General features: G+C 51.2%; 1 protein-coding gene across 1 annotated transcript in view; it reads right to left on the bottom strand.

The window, feature by feature from the left end:
* Nucleotides 1-640: 640 nt before the first annotated feature.
* Nucleotides 641-20,994, bottom strand: part of ARHGAP23 (Rho GTPase activating protein 23) — a 64,911-nt gene continuing 44,557 nt past the window's right edge. Inside the window, 9 exon segments of the mRNA XM_037494772.2 lie at nt 641-747; nt 750-1,686; nt 3,343-3,374; nt 5,409-5,505; nt 6,005-6,046; nt 14,792-14,917; nt 15,474-15,563; nt 15,777-15,850; nt 19,234-19,312. Of these exon segments, the coding sequence (XP_037350669.2) occupies nt 641-747; nt 750-1,686; nt 3,343-3,374; nt 5,409-5,505; nt 6,005-6,046; nt 14,792-14,917; nt 15,474-15,563; nt 15,777-15,850; nt 19,234-19,312 (1,584 nt within the window).

The following is a 20,994-nucleotide window of genomic DNA, read 5'->3' as shown; positions in this document are numbered from 1 at the left end:
TTTAGAGACTGGCAAAGGGTGGAGGGGGAGACCCTGGTATGAGTCTCAGTCCTACCTCTGGGGAGCTGCCTGACCCCCTTCTCTGGCTCTGCAAAGCAGCAGGCTGGCAGAGGGCACCAAAAGGGAAGAGGGAAGGGGGTGAGGTGGGCGGTGGTGGCAGGAGTTGCTCAGGAACCACACACACACACACTGGGACCGGACACACACACACACACACACACACACAACCCCGCCCTCTGAGGACACACGCGCCCGCCCTTAGCTAGGAGCCCTGGTGGGGCGGGAGGAGAGGAAAGAAACAAAAAGCCAGCGTCTTGGTCTGAGACTGGGGGGTCCCTTTCCACAGCGCACGACCAACAAGGGTCCCTAAGTGCAGACACAGCGGGCCCGGAAGGCCACCCCGTCGTTTATCTGGGGGACTGAGACCCCCAGCAGCCCCTTCCATCCGTCCCCCCACATTCCCCCCCAGCCGCCTCCTTCCCATCAGACTCTCCCTCCCGGGGCTCGCGGCCCAGAGACGCGGCCGCGCTACGCCCGCGGTGGGGGTGGGGGGCGGCAGCAGGGGGGTGCAGGCCGGCGGAGACGCGTCTCCCGAGGGGCTCGGGGCAGGGACCTGCGGCGCTGGGGCGGGGGGGGGCTGTCACAGACACTGGTGGAGGCGGGCGGCGGCCGGGCGGCGCGGGGGCTGGCTCTGCGGGGCCCCGGGGTCCCCCGGCGCGGGCGGCAGCGAGGCGGCCGACGACGGGCCCGCGCCTTGGTGGACTCCAGGCTGCTGAGGCCCGAGTCCCTGTTGTCGCTGTGCGCCCGGGCGCCCGCGGGCTCCGGGGCGCCCCCTCCGCCCAGCTCCTTCCACTCGTTGAAGTTGAGGTCGGTGAGCGGGCTCTGCACCACCACCGTGTGGCGCCGCCAGCTGCTCCGGCGCCGCCGCGTCTCGGGCGACAGCGGGCGCCGCAGCCGCACGGCCAGCATGTCGTCGGCGGTGCCGCGGAGCCGCAGCCGCAGCGCCTCGATCCGCGAGGGCCGCGCGCCCAGCGCCGCCACGGCCGCGGCCACCGGCGGCCGCAGCGACTCCTGGCTGCTGGACGAGGCCGAGCCGGGCGCCTCCGCCGCGCGGGGCCCGCCCCGGCCCGCGCCCGCGCCCGCGCCCTCGGCGTCCGCGCGGCTCCGGGACAGGCGGCGCCGCGCCAGGGTGTCGCAGGGCATCAGGTGGTGCGAGCTGAAGGAGGGGCGGCGCGCCAGGCGCCCCCCGGGCCCCGCGCCGCCCTCCGTGTCCGTCTCCACGTGGCTCAGCTCGCTGCGCTCGTCGTCCGCCTCGTCCCCCGCGCCCGCCCGCCGGCCCCCGGCGCCCGAGCACTCGCTGCGGTCCATGGTGGAGAGCGTGGAGTAGCCCGAGACGATGGAGCGCGTGTCCGCGGCCGGCCGCTCCTCCCGCGCCGCCAGGGGGCTCAGGCGCCCGGGAGCCTCGGGGACGGCGGCGCCCGGCGGCGGCCCGGCGGGAGGGTCCTGCGCCCCCAGCGCCGGCGCCCCCGCCCCCGGCTTGTGCGCCTCCTGCTCCGAGTCGTCGTCGGTGCTGCTGCCCAGGCCCCGCGCCTCCCGCCGCTTCTTGCGCTTGCGGTTGACCGCCGAGATGAAGGAGATCGCCAGCATCTCCCGGCCGTAGGGCTCCTTCCGGGGCGCCCACGAGCCCTGCGGGGGGACAGGGCCAGGGCGTGAGGCTCCGGACCCGGCTAGCGCGCCCGTGCCGCCCCTCCCAGCCCCGTCAGAGGGGCGTCCCCACCGCTCACACCCCCGCCCGCAGCGCCCCCCAGCGCCCCCAGGCGCCACAGGCCCAGCCAGGCCGGCACTCCCGCCGCCGCAGGACGTTCCTCCTGGCCCCGCGCCCGGCAGCGTCACCACCCACTCCAGAGACTACTTCTGCGCCCTCTCCCCAGAATCTGAAGCCTCCTTGGCACCCCCTCCGGGCTGAATCCACACTCAGCTCTTTCCTGTGAGCCCGGGGAGGGAGGCTTGGAGCCAGTGGGGGGTGGGGGGGCGGCTGGTCTCCACAAACCCCGCCAACGACAACTTTCTCTCCATTCCCCGTATCCACCCAAGACACAGCTCTGGGGATAACAGGCCCCAGCGGGGAAGCACGGGTGACACACCACGGGGCTTAGTCACCAAGAACCGGCAGGGACCTTTCTCTGACCACACCAGCAATCCTGCCTCTCAGCGGTGTTCTGGCCTCTCCAGGACACCCAGCCCGATTCACCTCCCTCTCCCACCCACCCCCACCAAAGCAGTTCAGCTCCCTGCCAGCGCCTCACCCCCCTGACAATCCCCAGGCCTAGATCAGTCCAACCAACTTAGCTGCCAAGAGTGGCTTAAAGCTCCTACACAGAGACCTTGTCGGATTTTGGTATTAGGTAATACTGGTCTTGGAAAATGGTTTGGAAACTGTCCCTTCAATTTTCTGGGAGAGATTTTGGAACTGGCTTTACTTCTTCCTGAAATGGGTGGCGGCATTCACCAGTGAAAGCGCCTGGACCTGGAGTTTTCTTTGTTGGGAGGCTTTTAGTTCAATTTCTTTAGTTGGTATTGGATTATTCAGGTGCTCGATGTCTTGACTGAGTTTTGGTAGTTTGACTCTTTCAAAGAACATTGTCTAAGTTGTTGGATTTATGGGCACGGAGTTGCTAACTAGAATCTTGGATGAGCCTCTGCATGCCTGTGGCATCTGTAGGGATGGCCCTCTCTCTCCCTGACACTGGTCCTTGTTGCCATCTCCCTTTCTACTTCTCTCAGTCTGGCTAAAAGTTTATCAAGTTTACTGATTCTTCTCAAAAAACCAGTTTTTGTTTCACTGAGTTTCCCAATTTCATTGATTTCTGCTTTTTATCATTTCTTTCCTTCTGTTTGCTTTGGGGTCCCCAAAGATCTTAGAGAGTAATCATTATATCTTAAAGAGTAATTATGTGTTGTTAGACCTCTTTATGGGAAGAAATCTATCATTTATCGATCACTTATAGACAAGGAAGCTGAGGATAGAAAGAGGTTAAGTAACTTGCCCAATGTCCCAAAGGTACTAAGTGGTAGAGCCGGAACTCAAACCCAGACCATCTGCGCTTCTAACCACAGGATGACCCTGACCCCAGGCCAGATACTTCTACACCAAATGCCTCACCAAGCACTGCCAAGGCCCTCGACTTCTCAGCTCACCTCAGACACTCTATATTTCCCACGACCCTTCCTGGTGACCATCAACTTTCATCATGGCCCAACTGTAATACTCCCAATTCTCCTGACCAAAAAGCTGGTTGACTTGTATAGAGATAAAGTCTACAGAATTGCCTTGGCACTTACCTTGGACTTGGCTGAACTACAGGTAGTAGAATCTGTTGGTGAGAAACAGAAAAAAAAAAGAAAAAAGAAAGTTGGATCAGGGCAAGAGAAGGCTGTGTCTTGTGAACACAATTCCCTCTCCTCAAAGGCTTCAGACACCAGGGAGTTGAGAAACCCGAGCTTTCTGCAGGCCCTGGGAGTGTGATGGGCCTCTAATGTCATTTCCATCATTCTTAGGATGGAGCAGAGAATGATGTCAATTATCACTACCTTTTGAGGCAGGAAGTGACATCAGACTATCAGCCACTAGACCCTACTTTGCCCAGGTATGGGCAAGGGTTTTTTTGGTTTGTTTTTCCTTTGGGCCTAGTCCATCCCCTCCTTTACTGTCCCTGTTACTCTGAAGCACTGGAGAGAAAATGCCAAAGATCAGATGCAGCCCACGAAAACCACAACAGTGAAACACAGCAAATCACAGATGCTCTGGAGAAATGGAGACCACACAGTGCACAGAGGTGGGTGCCCTACACCCCCACCCCCCAACTTCCAGGTCATGAGGAGGAGGGACCACGGAGCATTGGGGTAGACGTGAGTGGGTGCACACAGGAGGGGGGTGCCCTAATGATTGGATAGGTGTCCCCTCCAGACCTAAGGTCAGTCTGCCCTTATGGGGCCAGGTCCCTGTTTATCACCAGAATTATGGTTAAAGTCATGACATCTATGGGCCTCGGGTCCCGCTCCTTTAATATTATTGAGGGAGGAGAAGGAACCAGAAACAAGTCCTGGCAGTATCCTGTATAGGACTGGGGAGGGAACAGGCTGATCCAAAGACCTCCTGGGATCCATTGGGGCATCAGGCAGGTGCGGTTAATCCACACTCTCTGGCAAGCAAGTTAGATGCCTCCTCCCAACTACCCCCCACCCCCACAAGGTGAGAAGAGCAGATGGGCCGACCACACAGGACACACACAGGTCAGGGAAGCGGCAGCAGGTGATTAGAAGAGACAGGGGGCTCTTCTCTGTCAACCCCACATCTCCTGGCCCCTACCCCAGACTTCCTCCTGCAACTAGGGGTGCTGTGGTATGCCTCTGTCAGAGGCAGGAAGGTCAAAATACTAAAGGGTGCTCACTTGAGGGGTGGGAGGAGCTAGTGGTCTAAGGCAACAGGGATCAGTCTTTCCTTGTGGTTGGGTGCTTGGCTATGCCAGGGACAGAGCCTGGGAGACAGGACTTAGGGACTGAGCAACCAGGGGCTCTGGTTTTAGAAGCAGGAAGACCCAGCCCCTTGAGGCAACTGAGGAAGGAGTTATAGATAGAGAGGCCTTGGGGGTGACATCACTGGTGTCTGGAGAGGCTGGGTCCTGCTACCAGCCAAGCCCCCCACAGCCTGGAGAAGCAGTGACCGAGTCAAGAACAGAAAAGGGTGCTGCATTTGTGGGACTCGGGGGGCAGCCATGCAGCACCCAGACTTCCTGGCAATGGACAGAGGATCTGGCTCCAGCCAGTGCCTCCTTCCTCCTAATTGGGGCTGTGGTCAAATGGAGGGGCAAGCTGCCGGGTAAGTGCCTGACCAGCGTGGGTAGCTGGCGTGTCAGGTGAGGTCCTCACAGCCCCTGGTGCCTGCCCAGCCTTCTTATAATCACCCGCCACTGTTAGTGACCAAGGCCGCGACACCGCACTGTACCCTTTAAATCTCCAAGAGGTCCGCTGGAGGAGGGAAGGGAGGAGAGGGGAAGGGGCAGGATCCAGGGACCAGGGGCGGAGGAATGCACAGGGGGAGAGGGAGGAGGGGCAGAGGGGTGCAAGAAGAAAAGGAAGAAAAATTAAAAAGAAGAATATGCCTGGAAGAACGGAGCCTGTGAGAAATAAAAAGCTCAGGAAAGAAACCAGTGAGGAGGAAGAACAAAGCTTCTGCCCAGCCCTGGGGAGGGGCGCAGAGGCAAGCAGGCCCTCCTTAGAGAGGGGGCGGGCCCTGCCACAGCCCAGTCTCAGTGTGGGGCGGGGAAGCTGGGCATCAGGCCAGGCCTCTGGGACCCTCAGGAATGCAGACCTCCACACCCCTACCCCCTCCCTGGCCCTGCACTCACCTGAACCTGGGTCAGCAGGGGGCACTGTCCTGCCAATGTTGGGCAGGAGGTACTCGATGTTGGGTACTGACTGAGGCTCCTTGTCATCCACAGGGGTCTACAAACAGGAACAGGGTCAGCCAGCATGCCCCAGACCACTGGACTGTGGAGCCGCGGCAGACAGCAGACGGGCTCACCAGGGCAGGGACTGTCTGTCAGGCGCACTCACGTGTCCCATATGCCCTCCTCCCCTTAGACTATGTTTTCCCACCAACACCTTGATTAACCCAAGGCCATTCCTTCAGCCATGTCTCCACCATCGGACCCGACCTTCCTGAGCCCCAGACCCTCCACATAATGCAGGAAGGCGGGGACTACATTTGCTACTGGGCTTGGTTTCCTTAGGGGAGGGCCTATATTTGCCCCCTCAGACTCAGGCTTGTATCTCCCTCAGAGTGGAGACTCCTGAGGACAAGGACAGTATTTCCTCTGTCACTCTGGAGATGCCCATGGACAAGAACATTCCCTTGCTGAGTCTTGCTGCTGCTCCTGCTAACACATACCAGCATGAGGCCCACTCAGACCAGAACCACCCACCAGACCCCTTCATCACTTACTCTCTCCCCCTTGTCTTCCTTGTCACTGAAGAACCAGTCCGACTGCAGAGGAGACAAAGGGAAATAATGAAATCAGCGTGGGAAGGGGCTGAGGGAAGACAGGGAGACACAGTCTAGAGGCCCCGCCCAGGCGTGGATGGAGCGGGTCAGGCGGGGCTGCAAGAGGTGAGAGGGCCCCTCTTCTCAACAAGAGAGATCTCAGAGGGAGGTGGAAAGATCCTGGAATCCGACTCCACAGATTTTGAGAACCCACAGGACCCCAGCGTGGCAGGGAAACACAAGCCTGAGCGCATAAGGATGGTCAGCTCAGAGCTGCTCTTTCCGGATTCTCACTAATACATTTCTCCCATACATATCACTACACCCCTCTCCCTGCTGAGGAGGCCCTGCCCTAAGGAAACCAAGCCCACCAGATGGCAGCGCCATCTAGTGCAGGCCAGGCTTACTGCAGAGGGCTGTACACCCCACCAGCCCCCTGCCTCACTGTGACAGCTGGGAGGGCACATCCCCACCCAGAAAAAAATGTAAAGTTCAGACAGAGGTGTTAGAAGGTTCCCTGAAGGGCAGGCATGCAGGAACTTTCTCATAAATGCCCGACAGGATAGAAAATAAAAATCCTACTCAAGCATGTTTTGTGAATTTGAGAATCTTGAAGATAAAACTCTTAAGAGTTTTCCAAAAAACAAAAATATATTACTTACAAAAGAATAAATACCTGGTATAATTAGAACGTTCAACAGCAATACATACAAGAAGATCAGGAAGTAATAGTTTCAATGTGATGAAGGAATAGAATTTTGAACCTAGAATTTTATACCCTGCCACATTCTCATTTAATTTTGAGTGTGAAATTAAGCTACTTTAAGACATCAGAAAGTTTACTACCCAAAGGCACAGCCGACCTCTCCTGTCTCACCTGCTGCTTCCCTGAGCAGTGGATTTCAATAAATCTGCCTTTTCTGTCCTCTACTCTGTATTTGGTGAATTCTTTCACCCTTTGGTCTATACCCCGATTCTCCACCTCCCCCAAAAAAGTTTACTACACAAAGAATCTCTAATTGAGAATAAAATCAAGTAAAGAAATGAATCCAGAAAGGAGCAACAGGCTCTCAGAAGTAAGGGTGGGTAATAGTGTGGAAGTACTGTAACAGGGTTAGCAAATTAAGCAATGATACACATATGCGCACGCACACATGGTATATCCATGGAAATCTAGAACTCAAATTCAGAGGCAGAAACCAGTGACAAGTCAAAACACACTAAGATACTTGGTTTTTAGATGTGGTGGGAAGACAAGGAAACTGATAAGCTTTAGAAATTGATAGTGAAAATTTAGGGCATCCCCAGTGGCGCAGCGGGTTGAGCGCAGCGGTGTGAAGCTGTCCATAGCCTCTGCAGCACGAGTTCAATCCCCGGCCAGCCAGGGAGAAACCCACATGGCGCAGCAGACCTCTCTTGTCTCGCCTGCTGCTCCCCTCAGCAGTTGTATTTCAGTCAGTCTGCCTGTTCTGTTCCCCACTCTGTCTCTGGTGAATTCTCTCACCCTCCCATGCTCTGGCCTGTATCCCAGTTCTTGTATAAATAAAATAAATCTTAAAAAAAAAAAGAAAATTTAGCATAAATATGGGTCTTACTAGTAGGTGGTAACTTCTAGGAGAACAAAAATAGAATGTACAATTTCCATATCAGGAAAATAAAAATTGATCCACCTAAAGCAAGGTGGGACAAATAAACCAAAAAAAAGAAGAAGAAAAAAGAAAATGAAAATGTGGTGAATAGAAAATTATATGTAGAATGGCAGAATAAGTTCTAATTGTACATCAATTACAATAAAGTGAGCTAAACTCACTGATCAAGAGACTCAGATTATATTTTTTAATTAAAAATTATGGTGGCGCAAGGGGTTAAGATGCAACCTATGAAGCTATCCATAGCCACTGCAGCACGAGTTCGATCCCCGCCCAGGGAGTTACCCACATGGCGCAGCAGACCTCTCCTGACTCGCCTGCTGCCCCTAGCAGTATATTTCAATCAGTCTGCCTGTTCTGTTCCCCACTCTGTCTCCGGTGGATCTTCTCACCCCCCACACCTATGGCCTGTACCCCAGTTCTTATATGCATAAATAAATAAATCCTTAAAAAAATAAGTGGTCTGAATTACAAGCAGCGAAATTGAAATGGTAATCAAAAACCTCCCCAAAAACAAAAGCCCAGGACCTGATGGATTTACAAATGAATTCTACCAAACATTCAGAGAGGAATTAGTGCCTATCCTTCACAAACTCTTCCAAAAAATTGAGAAGGAAGGGACAATAACAAACACGTTCTATGAAGCCAACATTACACTAATACCAAAGCCAAACAAGGACAACACAAAAAAGGAAAACTACAGGCCAATCTCCCTAATGAACACTGATGCAAAAATCCTCAATAAAATTTTAGCTATCAGAATCCAACAATGTATCCATAAGATAATTCACCACGACCAAGTAGGATTCATTCCAGGGACACAAGGATGGTTTAACATCCGAAAATCAATCAACGTTATCCAACACATCAACAAAAAGAAATATAAAAACCATATGATAATATCAATAGATGCTGAGAAAGCTTTCGACAAAGTGCAACACCCATTCATGATAAAAGCCCTTGAAATTCTTGGGATACAAGGAACATACCTCAACATCATAAAGGCCATCTATGACAAGCCAACAGCCAGTATCATTCTCAATGGTGAAAAGCTGAAAGCAATTCCATTAAGATCTGGAACAAGACAAGGATGTCCACTCTCACCACTGCTTTTCTTTTTTTTTTTTTTTTTTTTTTTTAGAGGCATGTATTTTTATTTATTTATTTATTTGTTTGTTTGTTTTATTTATTACATGCACTGGGTACAGTCAGAAGCGCGGGAGGGTGAGAGAATTAACCAGAGCCAGAGCGGGGAGCAGAGCAGGCAGAAGGACCGAAGTACACTGCTGAGGGGAGCAGCGGGCGGCAGGAAAGGTCTGCACGCCATGTGGGACCCTCCTCCGGTGGCCGGGAAGCAGCCGGGGATCGAACCGGTGCTGCAGAGGCCGTGGGCAGCTTCACAACCCAGCGCTCAACTGCTGCGCCACCGGGGAGGCCCTCACCACTGCTTTTCAATATAATACTGGAAGTCCTAGCCAGAGCAATAAGACAAGAGAAAGACATCCAAGGAATCCAAATAGGAAAAGAAGAAGTCAAGCTATCACTATTTGCAGATGATATGATAATATACATAGAGAACCCCAAAAACTCCACAGAAAAACTAATTCAACTCATCAATCAGTTCAGTAAAGTGGCAGGATACAAAATCAACACGCAAAAGTCAGTAGCCTTCCTATACACAAACAATAAATCTGAAGAAGAAGAAATCAAAAAAACCATCCCTTTTTTTATTGAAACAAAAAAAATCAAATATTTGGGAATAAATCTAACAAAAGAGGTAAAGGACCTATACAAAGAAAACTATAAAACACTGTTAAAAGAAATAGAAGAAGACACAAAGAAATGGAAAGACATCCCCTGCTCATGGATTGGAAGAATAAACATTATTAAAATGGCCATCCTTCCAAAAGCAATATACAGATTCAATGCTATTCCAATCAAAATTTCAATGTCATTCTTCAAAGAAATAGAACAATTATTGATGAAATTCATATGGAATCACAAAAAACCCCGAATAGCCAAAGCTCTCCTGAAAAAAAAAGAAGGGAATGGCGGCATCACACTCCCAGACTTCAAACTCTACTACAAAGCCATAATCATCAAAACTGCATGGTATTGGAACAAGAACAGACATACAGACCAATGGAATCGAATAGAAAATCCAGAAATAAACCCACAGATTTATGGTCAACTAATCTTTGACAAAGGAGCAAAGACTATGCATTGGAGCAAAGAAAGTTTGTTCAATAAATGGTGCTGGGAAAACTGGGTCGCTACATGCAAAAGAATGAAGCTTGACCACTACCTCACACCATACACAAAAATCAACTCAAAATGGATTAAAGAACTAGACATAAGACCTGAAACCATAAAATATATAGAAGGAAATATAGGCGAAACACTACGTGATTTGCACATCAAAGACATCTTTACAGACACATCACCCAAAGCAGTGATAGTGAAGGCAAAGATAAACAGCTGGGACTACATCAAATTAAAGAGCTTCTGCACAGCAAAAGAGACAATAACAAAAACAAAGAGAAACCCCACCAACTGGGAGAACATTTTTGCACCCAACACTAATGATAAAGGACTGATCACAAAAATCTGCAAAGAGCTGATGAGACTCAACAACAAAGAAAATTATCCAGTCAAGAAATGGGCAGAAGAGCTAAAAAGAAACTTCTCTGAAGAGGAAATGCAAACGGCCAACAGGCATATGAAAAAATGTTCAACATCACTTGTCATCAGGGAAATGCAAATCAAAACTACCATGAGATACCATCTTACACCAGTGAGAATGGCACATATTAAAAAACTAGCAACAACAAATGTTGGCGAGGGTGTGGAGAAAAAGGAACTCTTCTGCACTGTTGGTGGGAGTGCAAACTGGTCCAACCACTGTGGAGAGCTGTGTGGAGATTTCTGGACCTACTAAACATAGAGCTTCCATATGATCCAGCAATTCCACTCCTAGGTATTTACCCAAAGGACACAGAAACATCAATTCCAGAGAGCACCTGCACCCCTATGTTTATAGCAGCACTGTTTACAATAGCTAAGCTTTGGAAACAACCCAAATGCCCAAAAATAGATGACTGGATCAAGAAGATGTGGTACATATACACCATGGAGTATTACTCAGCATTCAAAAAAGATAAACACATGCAATTTGCAGCAACATGGATGGCGCTGGAAGGGATCATGCTCAGCGAAATAAGCCAGAAAGAAAAAGAAAAATACTGGATGGTCTCACTCATAGCAGTAATCTAGAAAACTTAAATAAGGGACCAGGAAAATGAATAACTGTAAGAAAGTGAAAATCAAAATCAACAAAAAACTATGAACCAGAGACACTTTTAGGGGGGCGGGGCGGGAGGGGAGGGATTGGGGTCAGAATGGGGGGGGCTGCAATTGTATGGGGAATATAAAAATAAAATTTATTATTAAAAAAAAAATAAGTGGTCTGCAAGAGATATTTAAAAAAAGAACATAGAAAGTATAAAAAGTCATGAAAAGGGATATATATTGCTAAAAGGAGCAACAGAACACGATGTGATAAATCACAGTATACAATATATGTACCTAACATGTCTTAAGATATATTAAGCAATAACTGATAGAACTACAGGGAGACTGGAAAAAATAAATCTATAGCTGATCAAACAGGTAAAATTAAGAAAATATATAGACCATCTGAACAACACAATTGACAAGTTTGATTTAATAGAAATACCTAGAACACTACAGTCAACAGTAGAGAAATTTATTCTTTCAGAATACACATAAATCATTCCAAAACCAACTATATTTCCTAGGCCACAGTGAAATGCTCATTAGAGCCTTAGGAATCGACATCAGACAGATTATGTTCTCTGTTCACGATGGATAAAACTAGAAATCACAATAACAAAGATCTAATCCTCTGCTCCCCAGCCCCTATTTTCACAAGTTTGGAAACTATAAATCATAAAATAATTATAAAATACCTACAGCTAAATGAGAATAAAAGCACTACATGTAAAAATCTGCAGGATATAAGTAAAGTGAACACAAAGAGACCTTTAAATAAATATATCAGAAAACTAGAACAGAAACCAACCAAATTAAACATTCAGCGTATGAAGTTAAGGGAATGGGGGTGGGAAACAACAGAGAAACCCAAAGAAACAGAAGAAAAAAATGTAAATAAGACAAAAATCCAAGAAAGTAGAAAGTAAAAAGACATAAAAAATGATTAAAAAAAAAAAAAGGGCCTCCCTGGTGGCTTAGGGGTTAAGTCTCAGTGCTATCAAGCTATCGCCAGCCACTGAGGCATGAGTTCAATCCCAGCCAGGGAGTTGACCCACATGGCGCAGCAGACCTCTGTCTCGCCCGCTGCTCCCCTCAGCAGTGGCCCAAGGATCTCTCATGAAATCATGGGAAACAATACTCTAGACAAAAATAACAGACAGGAGAAAAATATTTTAAATAAAGGCTATTAAGTAGTAGTCTGTATAAAAGGAACTCTAAAAAATAGTTTTAAAATTAAGCTCATCCCCCTCCACCTCTTTTAAAAGAATGGGAACTGGCAACTCACAAGCCCACTTACGCAGCTTTAAGACACACAGAGAATAGGACATGCATTTACAGATATCTATCTATTTACAATAAGGATATAGCATTGGACTGAAGGACACACTAGCCTATTAGGGCGGGTATGCATGGAGGGGATGGGCAAGGAGGGGTGGAGGGAAGGAGGGAAATGAGATTTGCAGAGCTGATTACGACCATGTGCCTTGAACCTCAATTATTATCCATCATAATCAGCCATTATGATTCATTCAAATAAGGGGCACAGGAAGAGAAGCAAACACATAAGAGAAACAGAAAGGAGATCAAGAGAGATGCTAGAAATGCAAGATCTGGAGGTAGTTGTCTCAGGTTCTATTTACTGATCTGTAAAATGGGTGTAATACACGTGTCTACTGGAATTGTGGAGAGGATTAAAGTGAAGTACTACGTGTAAGACCTTTAGCACAACACACTGCTGGTGCATAATGTGTCAGCTATCATTATTTGAAGGTGCCAACTCACAGACAGCCTGATCAGAGGTAGCCTGAGGATGGGCCCTCGGAAACCAGTGTTCAATTCAGATTTGAGAGTACACAAACGTGCTCCAGAAGTCTACAGGCAACTTCCAGTGTTCCCCCATGGTTTTCTGGAAGAATTCATGCTGGCTCAAGTCACCCTGCTTTTTCTAAGGAGGTAAAGAAAGGAGAGGTGCCAGCTCAGCTGGTTCCTAGGATGAATGCCTGAGTGGGAAAGCCCAGACCTCAACAGCAATTCATTCATTCATTCGCTTGCAAACATTGAGCGTTCCCTCGCACGGGCACAAGGTTTGACGCTGGGAACATACCATGAAGGAGACAGGTGTGCTCCTCTCCCCCGCCCAGAGGAGGGGCTACTGTTCTTGGCTGGGGGCTCCCCACCGGGGCTCTGGGGGAGAGTAAGTAGACAGTTTGGCCTCCCTTTTCCCTGAAGGCTGCTATTCCTGACACCACAGCTGACCACAGGCCTCCAGCTTCCAGAGACTACTCCAAGAGCCACAGGGCCAGCTTCCCTGTCTTCCCTACTGCCCTCCCCCACTCCTTGGCCAAAGCACATACATGGGGGCTCCAGGGGCTCCTGGTGGGTTTGGGAGCTGAACGTCTCCAAGGGAGGAAAGCCTCCTCAGGATCCCTTACACTGCCCAGCGGCACTGGCCTAGCTGACCGAGGTATGGGGGCTGGCAGTCCCAATGTTAGGAAGAGAAGGGGGCACAGTGCCCCCTCCTCGGCTCAGAGCCCCGACTGCGCACCGCAGGGAGGGAACAGGCAGGCAAGGCCAGTCAGGATGACAGGTCTACCCCACTGCATCGCCTCATTGGCCCTGGTCAGCCTCCTGGACTCCGAGTCAGCACTAGGGCATACCGAGGAGTCGGCCTCCCACTAGGTAAGCAGTAAAACACAGATTTTGATCAGAAAGACCTGACTTAAATTCCTGGGGCTGCCATTTATTAGGTGTGTGATGCTGAGCAAATCACTTTGCCTGATCCCCAATTTCCTCAGCTGTAAAATAGGGGCAACATGACCTGGCTTTCATGTCTAAAGCGTCTATGAGGTGGGGGAGGCTGACCAGCTGCCAATATATTTCTCCTGGCAGAGGAAGGTCTGGTTCTGTCCTTTGTGGGCTGAACCACTATAGATTTAAAAATGGGGGACTCCCCAGTGGCACAGAAGTTAAAGTCTCAGTGCTATCAAGCTATCGCCAGCCACTGTGGCATGAGTTCGATCCCCGTTCAGGGAGTTGACCCACATGGTGCAGACCTCTCCAGTCGCGCCCACTGCTCTCCTCAGCAGTGTATTTCAGTAGATCCGCCTGTTCTGTTCCCCACTCTGTCTCTAGTGAATCCTCTCACCGTCCCACACATCTGGCCTACACCCCCGTTCTTGTATGCACAAATAAATAAGTAACTTAAAAAAAAAAATTTGGAAATGAAAATCTGAGGAGTCATAAAAATTCCCCAAGCACTCCAGAAGGGGGTGGTGCTGCCCTGCTTGGGCTCTGGAAGACCAAGACCTCCTGCGCCCTCTGCTGCCCGCTCTGGGTTCTGGGCTGTCACCCCTTCAAGGACAATAACAAGAATCCTCAGACACACTGGACTTTCACCCCTCCAGGCAGCCTCTCCTAACTGGGGCATCACCACTTCTTCCCCAAGCCTTGGGCCTGCCAGGGCAGAACTGTGCCCCCACCCTGCACTTCTCTGGCCATCTTTCCTGGGGACCTCCTTCTGAAGGCGCCCACCCCTGCTTCCACCCCTTCTGCTCTCCAACAGCAGCACCTTCCCTGACCCTCCTCCCTCTGTCCCCACAGAACCCTAAGGCCTCCTCCTTCTCCTGCTGGAGACTCAACTTCCCAGAACCACAGGGAGTCTTAGAGCCATTCCTGTTGCTTCTGAGAGGCATTCACCCTCCTCCGGGCATTTTTCGGGGCCACCGCCCCTTCCTGGAGCACACCCCCAGCCAGAGGGAGGTGGCGCACAGGAGGACGTGTGCGATATGGCGGGGACAGCTCTTACGTGCTGGATCAGTGTCTCCACGATCTTGTAGCGGTCGGGCATGTGCGTCACCATGTCCGCCATGTTGTCCTCAGACGTCCTCACCAGTGTTGGCCCAAAAACCAGGGCCAGGTTCCGGGGCTCCATCTGGCCAGGGAGGAAAGCAGGTCAGTGTCAACATCCCTGTGAGCACTGACCTCCAGTCCCCAGTAGATCTGCCCGTTCTGCTCCCTCACCCCAGGACCCCCAGGCTTAGGGGTCAGGCCCCCTTGTGTGGATGTAGAAGGGCCTGGTCTATGGAGCACAGGCCAGATTTCAGCCCCGCTTACCCCAGGCCTTTGCAGCTATATTGTATACCCATACTGTGCCAGCGGAGGGAGAGCCCACAGTGGGGATCCATAGGGGGCTCCAAGGGTATTTTAGCACCAGGAGACATCCTACGGCCCCCCATTTTCCCTACTGCAGAACCAGAGATATGAGAGTAAAGGAAAACTAAATACACGGGATTTGAGCTAGATCAGAGGATAGATTTCCATTAGACATAGGGGACTGTGGCTGTCTGCGTCTGGAGATCCTCAGGGGAGAGGTGCTGGTGGGCATGTCAGGTGGAGTGGGATAGAGATTATCTGGAAGGGTTTGGAACATGCCGAGGAGCCCTCAGCCTGTGCTTCCCTCCCGCACACCCTCATGGGCGGCCACCTACTTTGTTTTTCTCGGAGTGATTGGCAATGGTCTTCAGATGGCCCACGAGGAACTTGAGCGTTTCATAGTAGTGTCCAGGGAGATCCCGGATCTGGGTGGGAGAGAGAAGGGACAGGGCTGTGACAGTGCCTCCTCCTACCACACCCCAAGAGACTCCCCCACCGGGGTCTGAATCTACCGCCTAAGGTCTCCTCTTTTGTAGGTGGAGAAAGTGAGGCCCAGAGTGGACCTCTACAAGGTCACAGAGGGCATTGGTACCCGTGCCCTTCCCAGCTGCTCTCCTTTTGCCTCTGTCCTTCCTTACCAGCTTCCGCAGCGTCTTCATCCGCTCCCTCGAGTCTTCGATGCGATTGGCTTCGATGAAGTCGTTGTATTTGTCTAGAACACAGCGATGGCTCTTTTGAGAGGTGGGAGGCAACCCCTTCTCCCACTCTGAGGGTGGGGGCTTGCGGGCTGAGAGGCCCAACGGGGGTGGGGGGGGCAGGCGGTCTGTGTTTTGTGACCATGCCATTTCAGTTTCTGGGGGCTTGTGTTTGTGTGATGGAACCCACCACTGGGATGCACCTGATCTGGGGAGGTAGGTGTGTTCATTTGGGAAGAAGTAACACCAGAGCAGCAAGCTGATCCTGAGAAAGGGGACCTGGCCCAGTCTCCAGGACAAGGACACCACAAGGTCATCCAAGAAGGTTACTCAGAAAGAGGGAAGGGTTTTGAGCCTCTAGACACCCCTCCTCATTTGTGTCAGGATCCCCCGACTCCTTCTAGAGTCCATGCGGATGTGATAAGTTTATTCTAAAATCCACTAGATGAGTAAAGAATTTTTAGCCAAGAATTTTTTTTAAGGAAGAATGAGGAGGGAGGACATGACCTACCCGTCATCAAAACATAAACATCTTTGGGCCTCCCTGGTGGCGCAGCGATTGAGCACTGGGTTGCGAAGCTGCCTGCAGCCTCTGCATCGCCAGTTCAATCCCCGGCTGCTCCCCGGCCACCGGGTGCGGGTCCCACATGGCGCGCAGACCTCTCCTGCTGCTCACTGCTGCCCTCAGCAGTGTACTTCAGTCCTTCTGCCTGCTCTGCTCCCCGCTCTGGCTCTGGTGAATTCTCTCACCCTCCCGCGCTTCTGACTGTACCCAGTGCTTGTATAAATAAATAAATAAATCTTAAAAAAAAAAAAAAACATAAACATCTTTTAGTAAAAGATAACACAGCTGAGGTGGTGGGGCACTGACCAAAGGAAGGAGAGAAACAGGCCCTGCAGAGCTCTGCTACCTGAGAAAGGCAGCACTTAAACAGGAGGCCAGAGGGAGGGAAGTTAACTGTCCCGCAGGCAACTCTAGCTTGAGGGGAACAAATCCACAAATCCAAGTTCACGCAGTACTTAACTGCATGACAGAGTCAAGGAGAAATGTTATTAAAATCTTGGGGGGAGGGCCTCCCCGGTGGCGCAGTGGTTGAGCGCTGGGTTGCGAAGCTGCCCGCGGCCTCTGCGGCGCCTGTTCGATCCCGGGCTGCTCCCCGGCCACCGGAGGAGGGTCCCACATGACGCGCAGACCTCTCCTGCTGCCCGCTGCTCCCCTCAGCAGTGTACTTCGATCCTTCTGCCTGCTCTGCTCCCCGCTCTGGCTCTGGTGAATTCTCTCACCCTCCCATGCTTCTGACTGTACCCAGTGCATGTATAAACAAAACAAACAAACAAACAAATAAATAAATAAAACATGCCTCTATAAAAAAAAAAATTAAAAAAAAAAAAATCTTGGGGGGAAAGGAGAAAGTGCTTTTATAATCATGAGACCATCATAAGCATGAGATGCGGAGGGCGTCCCTGGTGGTGCAGGGGGTTGAACGCTGTGCTGTGAGGCTGTCTACGGCCTCTGCAGCGAGGGTTCAATCCCGGCCAACCGGGGAGATTCCCACATGGCGCAGCACCTCTCCTGTCTCTCCCACTGCTCCCCTCAGCAGTGTACTTCGTCAGTCTGCCTGTTCTGCTCCCCACTCTGTCTCTGGTGAATCCTCTTACCCTCCCACACATCTGGTCTGCACCCCGGTTCTTGTATAAATAAATAAATCTTTAAAAAACAAAAAACAAAACCTGAGATGTGGAATCTACTAAAGCTACATTAAGAGCTCTCACAAGTTAAGTAATTGCTTTCCATTTCTACGCTGAAAAGTTCAAAGGCAAACGCCAGACCATGAGCAAATATCTGCAAACACTAACAAAGGGGTCACGCCCATGATATACAAGAGCTCGTTGCTCATAAACACATATGAGAAAAAACAAACCACCCAACCGAGAAATGGCGCCTGGTCAGAAATGGCACCTGGTCAGAACAGGCAGCGGCAGGAAATAGAAGAGGCCCACACACTAGTGTCGGGACAGTGAGTCTCCCAGCGACGTGGGAAATGAACCCAAAAAAATGAACCCAAAAACCACGGCAAGAGACCATTTCCCTGACCTGAATAACAAAAGTTTAGAACAGTAATAACACCCAGGGTTAGGGCGATGCGGACAAACACTCTACAGTGTGGGCGGGGTGTGAGCTAGGGCCTCCATCTCAGAGTGCAACTTGACATTGGCCTTCAAAAGTGTTCACCAGGACTTGAAGTGGCAATTCCCCTGGAGAACAGGGGTCCAGGGGTGCAGGGCAGAGCCAAGAAACGTTCCTGCACACTTCTTTATTATTACTAGTAAAAATCTGAAAGCCACCTAAATATCCATCCCTAGGGGAGCCATTAGAGAAACTGGGCTCTAGAACCTGGGCAGTGCTGACAGCCATGAACCTCAAGACTGACAAGCCTGGGTCTCCCTGGTGGCGCAAGGGGTTTAACACCGCACTATGAAGCAATCCGCAGCCTCTGCAGCACAAATTCCATCCCTGGCCAGGGAGCCACCACATGGCACAGCAGACCTCTCCTGACTCAGCAGTGTATTTCAGCCAGTCTGCCTGTTCTGCTCCCCATTCTGTCTCTGGTGAATCCTCTCACTCCCATGCATCTCTGGCCTGTACCCCAGTTCTGGTATGCATAAATAAATAAACCTTAAAAAAAAAAAAAAAGACTGACAAGCCTGCTTTGGTTAAGAGCAACTGAGCCAGGGCTGTGCCAGAGGCTCACACTGGCTGAGAGGCCATTGGTGACAGCTCATCTGTCGCTCGAAACAAGCCATGGTGGGAATATTTACACCATGGAAACGGGAAAATGCTACAGATCAAGGTTTTTTTTCCTGGAGAGCCAGATGTTAAACATTTGCTGGAAAACCACAGAACTCTCCAGGCTCCAAATCCCGTGTGCCTGGGGTGACTTTGTTATGCAAGTAAGAAGGTCTAGAAGAAAACAGCAGATTGTTAATAAGCAGCTCAGCAAATAGTTAAGACTGGGCTTTGGAGCCAATGTCTGGGGCCAAGTCTTGGCTCTGACACCTATAACCTGTGTGAAGTCATTTGGGGAAGTCATTTAACCTCTCTGTACCTCATCTGTAGGTACTGATAATAGTACCTACCTTGGGGAGTTGCTACAAGGTGTGGTGCTTGGCACATAGTAAATGCTCAGAAAGTATCATTATAACCTCTGGGGACAGGAGTGGGAGAAACCCTTGTGTTTACTGCTTTCTTTTCTGTACTAGGTTTATTAAATGCATGGGTTCCTTTTGTCTTAACATGAAAAAAAAAAGTAAAATCAACAAATCAAATTCTAAGAGGAGTAGGTGCATCATAGGAAGGAGCCCCTCCTCCTCCCATTCCCCACATCCACCTCTGACTCACCATCGGTGAAAAGAGGCTCGGGAAGCTTTCGGAAGAAGGACTTGAGCAGGCTGCTGATCACATTGAGGTCTTGCCAGCGCTGGGGAGGGAGCACACGTGTCAGGACATAGGCTGACCCAACCCAGGGACCTAGACCCTTCTCTCAGGACCATGGCAGCCACCCCAGCCCAGGTGCCCTCCCTGGGATGCACTCACAGCACTCTCTGCCCAGACCAGGGGCCTCGGGGATGGCCGCAGAACAGAGTCCCCAGCTAGACCCTTCCCCCTGACTACCTGGTCCCTCCCTGCCCCAGTTAATTTATTGGGCCCCAACATTTGCACCTTCACAGAAAGCACCAGGCATGCTATGCCTGCAGAGGGAACTGGGGGGACAGTGGTGAGGGAACCCAGCCTCCTAGTGCAGTTCCTGCCTCCCAGTGATGCCCATTTAGTGGAGGTCATTCTCTGTCTCCTTCTCCTTCTCCCTCCCCTTAAGTATCCAAGACATAGCAGCTTCTCACTGGTGCCTTCCTGCCTCAGGCCCTTTGCACTTGCCTGTTTCCTCAATTTGGCACCCACACCCTCCACCCCTTCATGTGACTGACTGGCCTCTCTTCCAGTCTAAACATCCCCTCTGCACAGCTAAAGGAGCTGCCACTGCCCAGTCACCTGTCTCACAGCCTGACTGTTTCTTCATAGCACCCTCTACACTGTCATTATCACAGGGCTTTGTTTCCTGGTGCCTGCCTATCTCCCTGAGGGGCAGGGATCCTGTCTGTCTTATTCCCCCCCCAGGCTCTTCTCACCCGCCTAGCTGTAAGCCTGGCACTTAAAAGATCTAAATCAGTAGTTCTCACCTGGGGTCCCGCCCCTGCCCCAGGGCCATTTAGCAATGTCTGGAGCCACTTTGGTTTTCACAGGTGAGGTGGAGGTGGGGGGTGGGGTGGGGGACACTGGCATCTGGCAGATAGAGACCAGGGGTGTTGCTCCAGTGCACGAGACAACCTCCCCCAACAAAGAATCATCCTGCCCAAAATGTCAAGGGTGAGAAACTAGGTCTAAATAAATGGGTGTCGAGTACAGAGGGTCATTATCCATCCTGTCCATCAGGGGGCGCCATCGCCCTGCTCAAAGTCCAGGACACACATGCTAAGACCTGCCCAGGATCACTCAGGCCCAGAGAGCAACTTAGTATCCTCAACAGAGACACCAGAGCCTACAATATACAGGCTCAGTACATTAAGCAGCTCACTGCTTAATGCCAGAGAATCCCCAAAACATACCTTCCCCACAGGCTTATCGGGAGTTAGATTCACTGGCACACAACACTGCCAGCACACCAGACAAATGGCAGGACTGAGACAAAACCACACACCTAAGCAAGCCCCAACTCCAGGCTGAGGTCTGGTGCATCCCCACCCCTACCCAGCACACTCCTCACCCTACCCCAGGCCCCAAGGTGTGGGCCCTTCTCATCTCCCAGCTGCCTTGACCCCTCCTGTGTGCAAATATGTGCCCCCTGGTCTCTCCTGTGACCTCCTCTCCTGCCCCCCAGGGCCTGGCCCTTGCTCTTCTGGTGATCCCTCTCTCCTCAAACAGCTGCCCCACAGCTGTCTCACCTCCATGGCCCAGCCTGACCCCACACCCACTCTCCAGTCTACTCTCGGTCCAGTGCCTGATTATGCCATCACCCCATGTGGGAGGCTTAACATCATCCCAAATCCAGTGCGGCCACTACCTGACACATCCTCCCTCACTGACCTACTCCCCAGTTTCTGTCAA

This window comes from Talpa occidentalis, unplaced genomic scaffold (assembly GCF_014898055.3).
Source record: "Talpa occidentalis isolate TD23 unplaced genomic scaffold, MPIMG_talOcc4v2.1 talOcc4.7, whole genome shotgun sequence".
NCBI classification, from domain to species: Eukaryota; Metazoa; Chordata; class Mammalia; order Eulipotyphla; family Talpidae; genus Talpa; species Talpa occidentalis.
Note: the sequence above shows the minus strand (reverse complement) of the source record. Positions and strands in the feature narration are given on the sequence as shown.